Genomic DNA, 13,127 nt, shown 5'->3' on the forward strand with positions numbered 1-13,127 from the left:
AGATCGCTGGAGACACGAGCACGAGCTTTTGAACGTCCGTCCTCGGCTTGATGGAACAAATCTCTCCAGTTGATATTAATGATGACGTGTAGTCCAGTAAAGCAGCAGTTTTAGGATCCAACAGTGTCTGAGTTCTGTTGCACACGGCCCCATCAGGCCACCTGATGCTTGTGTCTGTTCTTTTTTTAAATATATATTTTTATAGTTTGAAGTTAAAAGGTTTGAAGCTGTAGTTTGAAGTGTGTTTTGTATGTACTTATTTATTTATATATATAGTATACTTTAAACAGTTAATAATATTGTTCAATTTGAAGAAAAAAAATTGCCTTGGTAATAAAAAAGTATCGGTTCAGGCACCGTTTAGGCACCGGTATCGTTTTAAAAGTATCGGTTTAGCACCGGTCTCGGAAAAAACCCAAACGATACCCATCCCTAGTCAGGATGCCTCCTGGACGCCTCCCATTAGAGGTTTTCAGGCACGTCCAGCTGGTAGGAGACCCCGGGGAAGACCGAGGACACGCTGGAGGGATTATATCTCCCGGCTGGCCTTGGAACGCCTCAGGATCCCCCAGAATGAGCTGGAAAGTGTTGCGGGTGAGAGAGAAGCCTGGGTCGGCCTGCTGAACCTGCTGCCACCGCGACCCGACCCCGAGTAAGCGGCTGATAATGGATGGATGGATGAAACGAAACATTTCTTTGTTTTTATCTTTTGAAAGAAACGAGACATTTTTTTAAAAATACTCTGTAAAAAGCAGTAAAAGCACTAATACCACACAGTACGAATACTGTTACAGTTAAAGTATTATTACCACACTGTATAAATATTTGTTTACAGTAAATGTACTTCTACCACACAGTAGAAATACTCTATTACAGTTAAAGTACATTACCACACAGTAGAAATACTCTGTTACAGTTAAAGTACTATTACCACAGTAGACATACTCTGTTACAGTAAAGGTACTATTATTACACAGTAGAAATACTCTGTTACAGTAAAGGTACTATTGCTACACAGTAGAAATACTCTGTTACAGTTAAAGTACTATTAGCACACAGCTGGATTTAACAACGCTGTGGACTTTAAATGCAGATTAGAGCATTTTTTGCAATTGTTAATATCAAATTGATTCCTGCATTCAGTTCTTTGTTTATTGCGTCTTGGGCTGTTTCTTCACTGGCTGTACCCATAATGTTTAGGCCTTTCCCTGCTGCATAGAATATGCCCTTGATCATTTTCCAATTGTTTATTTCATATGTGTTCTTACCTACACGATTAGGGCTACAAGTTCCAAAACTTATTTTAAATTCCCATATTTTGTTGAGAGCTATTGTATCTTCTCTAAAGATAACTTCTCTATGTGCTATATTTACTTTTGGCTGTATCCATAGCATTTAATTTTCTCCACAAACTTATGCCCATAATTGATATCCGCTCTTCCATTCTAAACCCCACGGCAGGAGGCTGGGCCAATTAGTTGAGTATCTCACTATGTTTTTAGCTCTTGTTTCCAATTTGACAGGCCTTTTACTGCACTTGGTAGCATGTGATTCAGTGATACATTTCAAGTATGAGCTGATACAATTTACACATATTTTCCCGTATGTATTGGGGATTGGGGCATCTAGTCAGGATGCCTCCTGGACGCCTCCCATTAGAGGTTTTCCAGGCACGTCCAACTGGTAGGAGACCCCGGGGAAGACCGAGGACACGCTGGAGGGATTATATCTCCCGGCTGGCCTTGGAACGCCTCGGGATCCCCCAGAATGAGCTGGAAAGTGTTGCGGGTGAGAGGGAAGCCTGGGTCGGCCTGCTGAACCTGCTGCCACCGCGACCCGACCCCGGATAAGCGGCTGATAATGGATGGATGGATGTATTGGGGATACGCTAGCTGGATACGCTAGAAAGACTATAATGTCCCTTACCCAGTCAGAAGAATCCATGTTCTGTTTTCTAGGGTCGGTAAGGTTATAGGAGTACAAAAAAGTCATCGGGTCACGTGACTATCAACCTTTTTAGAATATCAATATTTGACTCCTGGTATTTCTCTTGGGTTTTGCCATAATGTATGGGGCGATCAGGTTGTTTCTGAAACTAGCAGTCGGTAAATTAGTTCTTTGTTATCATCTCTAACAGTGATGTAAGGTAGGGCTATGCTTCATTCTTGCTCCACTATTTCTCAAATGTTTGCTCAAAAGGAGTTCCTGATTGGTTTTGATTCTGTTTTATACCGGTAGTTAGATTTTTCAGCCATGGAATGCTTCCCCCTGGGCCATTAGTATGTGGACGCTCGTTAATGTTGAAGTATACATTATCATTTCCTGCATGTTTCCCATAATTTAACTATTCAATTCAGTTGATTTTGTATAGCCCAGAATCAAGTGGCCGCCGTGGATTTTCTAACTTGGCCTGCAGTGGATCAGCTGTTTGGCGCCCCCCGCGAAGCTAACAGCAAGCTAGCGCAGACCTGCTTTCCATCGCGCCTCGGGTGGCCAGGCAGGGTGAGATGTGCCGCGGGGCTGGGAGGACAGCAGCTCCAAGTGTTAAACAGTGTCCACAGGAAAAGTCTGTAGCTGCTGCTGCTGCTTAATGGTGGATTGCAACCAACATGACTAGGTGCATACCGCCACCTAGTGTACCGGAGTGTTAGAGCCCATCTAGCTGGTTGTCACCATGTAATTTAACCGGCTTCTCTACCATAGAGAGAAACAGAGGTGATGCACTGGTGCCAAGCTGCACCACCAGCGCGTTGGCCAGAAGCAGACAGGCAGGAGGAACATATAAGACAGGAGCTGTGCAATGAGAAAATAAGCTAATAGGGAAAAAATAATTATAATACATGTAGTGTATTTGTGAAAAACAATTACATTATAAAATAGATGTAACTTTTAATTATAAACTATTATATAAAACTTTGTGATTCTGATTAGGTCTACAAAGAAGGCTTAGCAGGCCTTGACGATTACAACTTTAACAAACACTCCTCTTCCGCGGAGTGCTAATACCGTTACTGTTTCTAATTTGTATAAAAAAAAAAACCATATTTTCCATAGCTTTTGACATACAATGAGACTCTTTTTATCGTCTCCAGCCGCCTTCAAAATAAAAGCATCTCATCTTAACGCAGGTAAATCACATGCAAGAAAAACAACAACATTGATTGACAAACAGTTTCTAAAGTCAGAACACAAATTACTGCTTACATATCATATTATAACCAACAGCATGCCTTCCAACAGCTCATGTTGTGCCGTCTTTGACGTGCCTTTAAAAACGCTGTCTGTTACGGAGCTCCGGCAGCACTTGTAATGGAGTCTCGTCATGCAAGGCCAGCTCAAAAGCCCCACAAAATTTTACACAATCAAATTATTTTGGATAAAAATGCACCCGTTTTTAATCCACCTCATTGTGTTTCTTCACCACAGCTCGGCGTCTGTGGGAAGCGATGTTGACTTAGCTTGATATGCTGTTCGTAGCTTGACAGAGTTATCCATGCGTGTCCTCCTGGTGTTCTCATGTTTTCTTAATTTTTCCGAAAAGTACTTCATGTCCCTTACTGTCACGACGGAGCACTAATGAAAGAACCCAAATGCACGACCCGAGGCAGAGAGTAAAGTTCACAAGAATTCCTTTATTGATAAAGGTAATAATGCAACAGGATCGAGTCTCTGGAGAAGGACCGCCGAAGGTTCTCCCGATGTAACTGGGGAGGGACTGAGGCCGGTCGGCAAGGCTCTGACCCGCTGTGGTGAGAGCAGCTGTCTCACTCAGGGGAGAGAAGAATCGCCAACGTAAACAGTCCAGGGTCATTCACAGGAAGGCAGTCAAACTCGGCAGAGGTACAGGCAGGGATCGGGCTTACTCGGAAACGAAGGGACGTCGGAATCAGAACAGGATATCAGGCAGGAAAAACGCTGGTAAATTGACTCACAGGTGAAGAAAAAACAAACTGGCAACGAGACAAGTGAAGCACAGAGTATATATACACACTGGGAGGGGAGTTAACGAGACACAGGTGAAACACATCAGGGCAGGGAGAGGTAATCACACATGAGGAAGTAAAGACAGCAGACATGACACAGGAGGATGATTTCAAAGTAAAACAGGAAGTGACAAGACAACAAAATAAAAGCACTACCGTCTAGTGACGGTTGTGACACTTACTCTAGCAGCTGTCCATGCTGGATCGGTCCACGTTGATTTAAAAAGCAAGCATGGAAAGTAAAATACAGCGTTAGCACGACTGCATCCAGCAGCTAGCTTAACCAAACCGTCCTGTTGTAGCTTAACCGTCTGCACAGAAGCTCAAGCTGCTCCCTTTCACGCCAGTCTTATTGTGAGGTCCTGTTGATCTGGGACCATGTGTTTTACCTGTAGTTTCTCCACCAAAGTTCTTCTTTCAAACGGGTGTTGGAGGAGAGATTATACCGAGTTAGCGTTTGGTCTCTCCTTTGAAGAGCAGTGATTGCACTCGCCGCTGTAATGTTGTTATATTGGCGCCTTGAGAGACTAGCCCTGACGAGCACAAGAGTCGGGAATGCGCAGACTGGGGCCAACTGAGAATGGCGCCTCCGTGGATCTTTTTTAGGGCGCTGATTGGATAAATTGTATGTCACTCATGTATGTCTTTCATTAGTAATTGGCTAAACTGCGTATTAGACCCGTCTTTCTGGCCCCAGCACGTGTACGGCACAGCAGAGACGTGCACGAGCGGAGAGGACAAGCAGGAAAAGCACATATTTTGCGCAGATGGACTATTTTACAAATATTACTGGGTATATTCCACAGCTCAAAAACACAAATATTGACAATTTGTATAATTTATTAATATTAGGATAATTTTTATGTTTTTTTTTTTGGGTGGCTCAAGGTAGGCTAAAACTATTGGCCGACCAAAGAAAACTATTGGCCCACATTTGGCCCTCAAGGTGTGTCCCCAAATATGTGACCACCGCCAAACTCACATTTAGACAGATTTAAAGTCAACGAGGCACCCCCCAAGCGACTGAATACCTCCCGTAAGGTATCCAGATGCTCAGACCACTTGGACGAATAACATACTATGTCATCTAAGTAGGCCTCACAGTTCTTAACCCCACAAAGAACCGTACTCATCAACCTCTGGAAAGTGGCGTGAGCATTTCTTATCCAAAGGGCATGACAGTGTACTGAAGAAAATGGTCAGGGTTTACAAAAGCTGAGACCTCTGCTGCACGCTTTGAAAGGGGCGCCTGCCAGCATCCCTTCAAGAGGTCCAGCTTAGTGACAAACTTGGCTGACCCAACTCGATCCACACAATCATCCATACGTGGGAGGGGAAACGAGTCTGGCGTGGTAACTGCGTTCACTTTGTGGTAATCGTTACAAAAGTGAGGTGTTTGGTCAGGTTTTGGGACCAGAAGGGAATGTGAACTCCACGCACTGGAGCTTGGTACCGCAAATCCATTATCCAGGAGATACTCAACCTCTTCTTGCAATGCAGCCCGCTTTGCTGGAATAACACTGTACACATGCTGTTTAATGGGCTTGCTGTCACCAACATCTACATAATGCTGTAACAATGTACAGGGCTCTCAAGTGTCACGCATTGAGCGTGACTGTCACGCATTTCGGTCTTAAGTCACGCCCTCCCGCCACACATCGTATTTCTCACGCTGAAAAAAAACTCTAGGCTATTTAATGTGCCGCAGCGCGCAAACATGACTGTGGTGGCAGGGGCGTGGTTAGCGTAGCTGGAGAGGGGGGAGGGGAGAAGCGACTCAGGGAACAAGGTGTCGGGATGAGACCTAAGTGGCCTCAGCTGGAGCAGGTTGTGGGTCTTGCCTACATAAGCCATGAGAGGCACAGTCTGCAGGAGAGGCATGTGACAATAAAACAGTTACCGACGCAATCCCACATGTGCTGTCTCATTGGTGCTGGGGGGGGGGGACCCGAGGAAGTAGCAGGGTCGTGTTACAATGACCTGGTCGCGCTGCCCTCACCATGGAGGAATCAAGCACGTCTCCCCCGAATCCCCTGGACTCATCAGCCAATCAAAGAAAAGAAATGGGCTACACGAATAGCCAATCAGAAAAACGGATCTGTTGTATCTGGGTGAAATGTAATCCAGCAACCAGCAACCAATGAAAATGAAGCTAATAATAATAATATGAGGGGGAGGGGGGCTAGTCTATGGGCATACGGAGGTGCGGCCGGGGGGGCGGGGGGGGGGGGAGATGTCACTCTTACCTGTCTTAAAAACTTGAGAGCCCTGAATGTAGTTTGGGTGGGTTTGTCACCAAATATCAAGACATGGCCACAAATGAGGTGACAAATATCACTTTTTCCCGGCTCTGACAAATAGGAAAAGTGACTCTCTAGCTTAGGGAGTTCCCTAGACGCGGACTCAGATCCGACAGAAGGGGCTCACGCAGTCCGTTCCCCTCTGAACTGTGTGGGCAGTCGATGTTAGCAGATTGGTAGCACGAGTGGTGGCATGTTTCTCAGTTTGCTGGAACAAATGATTGATTATAAGTATCTCGCTATCACCTGGATTGGTCTACTTACAACTGAGCCGGTACCTATCTTCGGACCATAACAAGCATAATCAATGTTCTTTATCACTTTGTGTCTATTTCCCTTTTCTGTTGAGAAGATAACTGAGACTTGTGTTAGCTTTGAGGTACTGCTGGCGGAGGAGGAGGAGGAGCTGCTGGGCTGGCTCACAGAACAGCTGTCGGGGGTTTGTTGAAGCCTCGGTCAGTTCAGCTGCTGACGGACTGAGAGCACACATTTAAATATAGAGCTCACGCTCACTGCCCACCAGCCACAGTCTGACTTCATTACGCAGAGCGAAGAGGAAGAAGAAAGGAAAGAAAGGAAAGGAAAAGGACATTTGAGAATCTCAGCGATGGCCTGAGATCCTCATCAAAGAGGAGCGGAGTTGAACAGGTGTGTGACCTTTGAGCTGTGTGACCTTTTGTCCTGCTGAGACCAGGTAAGACCATGTGTTACAAGTTTCACTTCATCTGCAATCAATGGATGTCTTAAAGTCATTCATTTACAAAATATCACATGTCTGATAATAAACACTTAATAACACGCAAATACTGCTTTAAAAATCTATAAATTAAGGAAAAATGTTAAACATAAACAAAAGATGATATCAGAGCTGAGGTGATTTGTCGATTAATATAATGAAATGAGTAATTTATTAAATTAAATTAAAAAACAAATATTATTAACCGTTTCTAGAATCAATTTCTTATGTTTCACAATGATCTTTGGTGGGATGAAGTTTAAGATGAGTTATTGTAGGCCTAATGTACTTGTAATATCAAAAGTATAATGTATAATAATATTGTATATATATATATATATATATATATATATATATATATATATATATATATATATATATCACTGAGGTTGATATGTAACGTGAAGCAAACGTTAACGAGGTTAAACATTGTCGGTTAGTTTGATTTAAATAAATCTGCATATTAACAATATCTGTCGTATTTCTATCTGGGAACAAAGTAAAGTACAAATACCTCAGAATTGTACATAAGTGCAGTACATGAGTAAACTTACTAATTACACTGCTGGAAAATATGTATTTTGTTCAAAATCTCATATATTATTATTTCTTGTCCGTATGTATTTTACATTTGCTGCTTCATGATTAATAGAATATAAATAATATTTATGAGAAAATACCTTTGTTTTGTTTGTAATTTGCTGAATTACACATTTGTTTGATAATATATAATATTGATATTAATATAACCAGATTAACTGCATGATTACGTGGTTCTGAGATCCTGTCGAGCCTCCAACTTAAAGCTTGAAATACTTTATTATTCAGGTTTATACCTGATCCATAATCCCTTAATATGAGCTCAACCAGGTCACAAACTGATTGGAAAAGGGGCGATCAACACAAATGTTAAGTTTAATGAAACAGATCACACATTTGCCTCAGAGGGCTTTAAAATAAAAACATTTAACATCCAAAATCATCCAAACAATCCAAACCGATCAAGGAGAACCGCTGGGAGAGATATCTGTGAATAAAGTCCATAAAACGTGATATGAAGACATGTAGAGTTGTGAGGTACTGGAATGAGCTGCTGATGGTTCTGACTCAGGGTGACTCACTGGGCTGTGACATCACTCACAGCTCAGTGAACTCCAGGACGCCGTTAATCTAATGGGTGTGGAACCCAGAGAACCCAGAGAACCCAGAGAGGAGAGCAGCAGCAGGCGAGGCACCAGGAGAGGACACTGGTTCTGTGGAACTAGTCAAAGGAGCATTTTAAAACCATTAAAACGTGTTTATGGATGAAATAAATCCATCGACTGACGCTGAACGCTGTCGTTCAGGTTCGGTTGGGATCAGAGAGCGTCATGGTTCAGGTTAAAGTAAGTACTTTGTTAGAATTAGGGGATCTTCAAAAATTATAGTAACTAATTATTACAATAATAACAATCATTATTATAATGACAGTAATAAGGCATCAGCAGTATTTGTAGTGTAAAATTAGCTCTTTTTGTTACCGTCCTCCTGCAGCCTAATGGGGGAAAACTGGTGTTGTTTTTCTTCTTGCCTAACATAAAACAGAGAAAGAGAACAGTAAATAACAAATGAAAGCATGAATTGCAAAACACAAGAAACAAAAAATATAAAAAACATACTTTACACACATATGTACAATAAACATAAATATTGACAAGAAGAAAAATATCATCATTATAAGGAAATATTTGTATATTTTTACTTTCTTTGGCACCATTTAAGAAACCAAGTTGGACTTTTTGACTCGACAACAATGCCGAAAACAAATTTCATTTTGGAGCATTTGCTGAAATCTTTTTGCAGATTTTTTTTATCAGTGTGTCTGTTTGGACATTTATGAAGCTCTTATTTACAGAGTGACTGTGAAGAACTGCTCTGGTCTCCAGTGTTTTACTGAGTGTCTGCTGTAAGAAATCAAACCTGTGACACCTCAGGACAGCGTGGACTCTGGGTACTGTGCTCGTTAAATATGGAAAATGTTCCCCATTGGATTTACGTTCTATTCCAATCGTAAACAGAGGCGCTCTTTGCCTCCACCTCCTCCGTGATATTGTACCCAGCATGCTTTGCCCGGCTAGACCTCCCGGGACCTTTCTCTCCATTAATAGCTTATTTTCCTCCACTGTTTCCATTGCAAGCTATTTTTAAATCCTTGATAAGTGAAAAATGGATTTGTTTTTAACAGAATGCCCACAACCCTCCAGAAACATCCTTTATTTACTGTAATTTATAAGAAGATATTGTCTATTTTTTGCTGAAGTTGAAACTTGATTTGTCCGCCTGGTCCGTCTGGCTGCAGGCTATCAAGATCTAATTCATCAACAGGTTTCTGTAAAATGTGGAGGGAGCAGTTCGGCTGATTAGGTTCTGGTGACGATCCAGATCAGGGGTTTTCCTCCAGTTGTTACGAACCCTTGAGGACCGTTGTAAGAGTCAAAACATCAGCTTCACCTAGAACGTAATGAGAACAGAAATGATGTGTTTGAGGGTGTCGTTGATCTCAACGATGTGTCACGGGTGTCGTTTTGTTTGGATGGTCTGTGTTTAACACCATCAAGTGAATAAAAGAAGTGGATGTAGTCATCGTGACGTCACTCATTGGTTTGTTGACTGATGTTTAACAGCTTTCAATTTGGCAATTTCGCCGCCGCCATCTTGGATTACAGCCGTTGCCATGTTGGTTTTGCAACCAGGTAACAGGAAGTGACCATATATGGACTGAGGAGGAGTGACGTAGAGACGGCGTATACATCTCTGCTGTCGACCTGTCAATCACCTTGTAGCCCCGCCATAAAGCATCCCCTGCTTTATGGTCTGTTTGACTCTAAATGACCATCATTTATTAAATGAACATCATGCTGTATTGAAGAAGACTTGAAAATAGAGATTGAGACTTCTATACAACCAGAAGAGTCGCCCCCTGGAGGTCAGGAGAGAGAATGTTTCTTTAACACATGAAGCATAGACTTCTACACAACCGGAGGAGTCACCCCCTGGTGGTCAGTAGAGAGAATGCAGCTTCAACACATGAAGCATAGACTTCTATACAACCAGAGGAGCGAAGTAGAGTCATTTTCTCATAGACTTGAGTCAGAAGTGCTGTGCTGCTGGTGGGCTCACCGCAAAACCTCAGCACTTTGGAGCTAAACAGCTTGTAAAGGAAAACGTAAATAAATGTTGTGAAATGAGCAGCGGTCTGTTACCCTTATGACCCCCATCCCTCTCTCTCTCGTTACACCCAGAGTTTATTGAGGGAAGTGACTTCATGCTCTGTCCATTTGAGAGGCATGTGAGACTTGGCTGCTGCTCAGCTGCACCTCAGGAGTGATGTCAGCTTTCTGGCCTGGTCACCGCTGATTAGAGCTCTAAACCGCTGGGAGGATTAAACAAAATTAAACCTGCCCTGTCTCAGTCGACGTGGGCAGAGAATATGTTGTAATTTGGACGGTTGAAAGAAGATTTCATATGTTGGGTCTTACACCTCAACATGGGAACGATTCCACTGCCGTTAGTCTTGCAGCAATCAAAATGGTTATATTCTGGAGGCTGAAGACGGTAACGTGAGCCTGTCGTGGCATTCGAGCCTCCACTGATCGTGTCACTATTTTAAGCGCACGGTGCTTGATAGACCTATATTAGTCGAGCACTGGTCACTTTATTTCAGCTGGCAATGTCGAGTGGTTTTTCCACAGAATCATAAAAGCCGGAACGCCTATGCATGCAACCTGGTCCTCTTCTGTGCTAAAGGATACGACGACCAACGGAAACTTTCTTTACGTGCAAAACATCTCGAGTTTAATTCAAACGCGATCAAAGAGATATTTGTCTTTCGCTGTTGAATATCTTGCATGTTTTTTTTCCAGAAATAAGGTCCCATGGTTGATGCCAGAAGGGGCAGGACTTAGCCTTTCTATAGCTCACTCGCATTTTCTTTAGCCCCGCCTCCCATTCCCTCTCTGGATTCCGCTCTCAGTGCATTTAACAACTTTTAGGAGCAAATGACTTAATTCAGTGTAAAACCAGTCGTCTCTTTCCCGTTAGCACCCTAACATTAGGAGTTAGTCTCATGCATGGCTACACTAAGGTATTTGATGGTCATGTCTCTTTAGCCCTTTATCATGCAAGTAACCATATGGTAATTTCCCACGCAAAGTATTTCAATGAGGGCCCTATAAAGGGTTACAACAGTTTTTTTTCTTCAAATTTCTTACTAGAACGTCAAATATGCCTTGTCACAAAGACAAAAATATACAAGTTTTTTCTTCATCTTGTCTAAATATTAGATATTACATTTTGTGATCTTGTGACTAAATTACATCATTATTATGAGATGACGACAATCAATCAGCTGGAATTTTCTGAAGTCGGCTTCATCCCAGTTTGTCTGTATATTTGGCGTCCCAGGCCCACGTTCATGAGGAGAATGGCAGCGGGAGGAAACAGGCGCAGGCAATTACTTTGGTATGTGGAGACGACAAGAAGATTAAACCGTGACCTTGAGATAACTGGAGTGTCATCCAGCTCGTCAACGAGCTCGTCAACCAGCAGGGTCTGTAAGGTCACAGCCTGCAGTATGGTGGCAATGACATCATCGCAAAAACTGTCTCAACACAATATAATCCAATAAATGTCACTTATTATTGTAAATTTAAACAAGAAGCAGAGTGAATGACCTCATTTCTTTGGATGGTAATTCATGTCCCACCAAGCGAAGTAAAAAGTGAAGCTGAAGATTCTACAGTTGGGGAAGTAATCTCACCACAAGGTCCCGTTTAGTAGCTGTCTGGAGCTTTCCATCGTATAGCATGATCTTCCTCAGCAGAGGGAGTCTGCACAGTTTAAGTGTGATTGTCGTTGTTAAAATTTCATTTTTTTTCGGAGAACTTTAAGGACTTTCTTTTTTCTAAATTGAGCTTCAAGGCACATTCTGGACCGGAAGGTCGATTTAGTAGCTGTTCTGGAGCTTTCAATCGTATCACATGATCTTCCTCAGCAGAGTTGTTGTGGGATTGAAGACATTTTTCCGGAGAACGTTTTTAAAAACAAACAAGCGTCAAAATCAATTCTTTACTGAAAGGTAATTTAGTAGATGTTCTGGAGCTTTCAATCCCATCAGCTGAAATATACTAACAATAATGTAACACAGTGGAGGGCCGTCAGGGCCTGCTAAGCCTTCTCTGCTATTTTTTTTTGTATAATTAAAAGTTATAGCTATTTTATAGTTTCATTGTTTTTCACAAATGCACTACATGTATTATAATTATTGTCCTTATAAGCTTATTTTCGCATTGCACACCTCCTGTGTTCCTCTGTTGCCTTGCCTTCAGCCTGCTGTATGGTGTGGCGCGGCCGCCGTTTAACAGTGCTCATCCAATCACATTTCACTTCTGTGTCTGTATGAACTCGTGAGCTGATTAAACTACAGTATATGGAAGGCTTTCTAGCATCTGTTTTGCCACAGGGCCTGTGTGACCATTAACGTGCGCTATTTGGTGTAGACACCAAATCCACGGCCCGCCATTAACATTACGTCTCGGTTTTCTTTAATTACTTAAACTAATGTCACATAAATACATCTTGTTTTTTATATTATCTCACATTAAATGGTTTTCATTATTACTCCAGTAGCTTTTATTTAATTATCATCATCAGCACTGTAAATACATGCGTAAGGTTTACGTTCTTACCCCGTTAATGTTGATTAAAGGAGTTTTCTCAAAGGTGAACTGCGGCCTGCACCCCACATGGTGACTGGGGAACAATTCAGGACTACAGTCGTCCCCCTTCACCTCAGTCTGAGTCCCCTGTTGTGAACACACTGAGAACTGTGACTCTTTAAAAGGCACTTTGACCCGCTGGTGAACCCGAGCCGCTCCGCCTGAGCGAGACGCTTCATAGCCAACAATCCCAGAGCCTGTTGGGAAAGCCGGTTTTCCTCCAGCGGCCTCGGTGTCTGTGGCCTCCCAGAGTCCTCTCACCGATTACAAGCTTGGGATGGAAATAAACAGTCAGTGGCTCTTCGCCAGCTCAGCTCTCGGAGCAAAACCAGTGGCTGCTGGAGTTTGAAGT

General features: G+C 42.6%; 1 protein-coding gene across 1 annotated transcript in view; it reads left to right on the forward strand.

Annotated features, from left to right (window-relative positions):
- Positions 1-8,264: 8,264 nt before the first annotated feature.
- The window catches only part of filip1b (filamin A interacting protein 1b), a 35,313-nt gene continuing 30,450 nt past the window's right edge, over positions 8,265-13,127 (forward strand). Inside the window, exon 1 of the mRNA XM_079216042.1 lies at positions 8,265-8,404. Within this exon, the coding sequence (XP_079072168.1) occupies positions 8,390-8,404 (15 nt within the window). The 5' untranslated portion in view covers positions 8,265-8,389. The remainder of the gene's footprint in view (positions 8,405-13,127) is intronic.

Source organism: Taurulus bubalis (genome assembly GCF_910589615.1).
Source record: "Taurulus bubalis genome assembly, chromosome: 3".
In the NCBI taxonomy this organism is placed as follows: Eukaryota; Metazoa; Chordata; class Actinopteri; order Perciformes; family Cottidae; genus Taurulus; species Taurulus bubalis.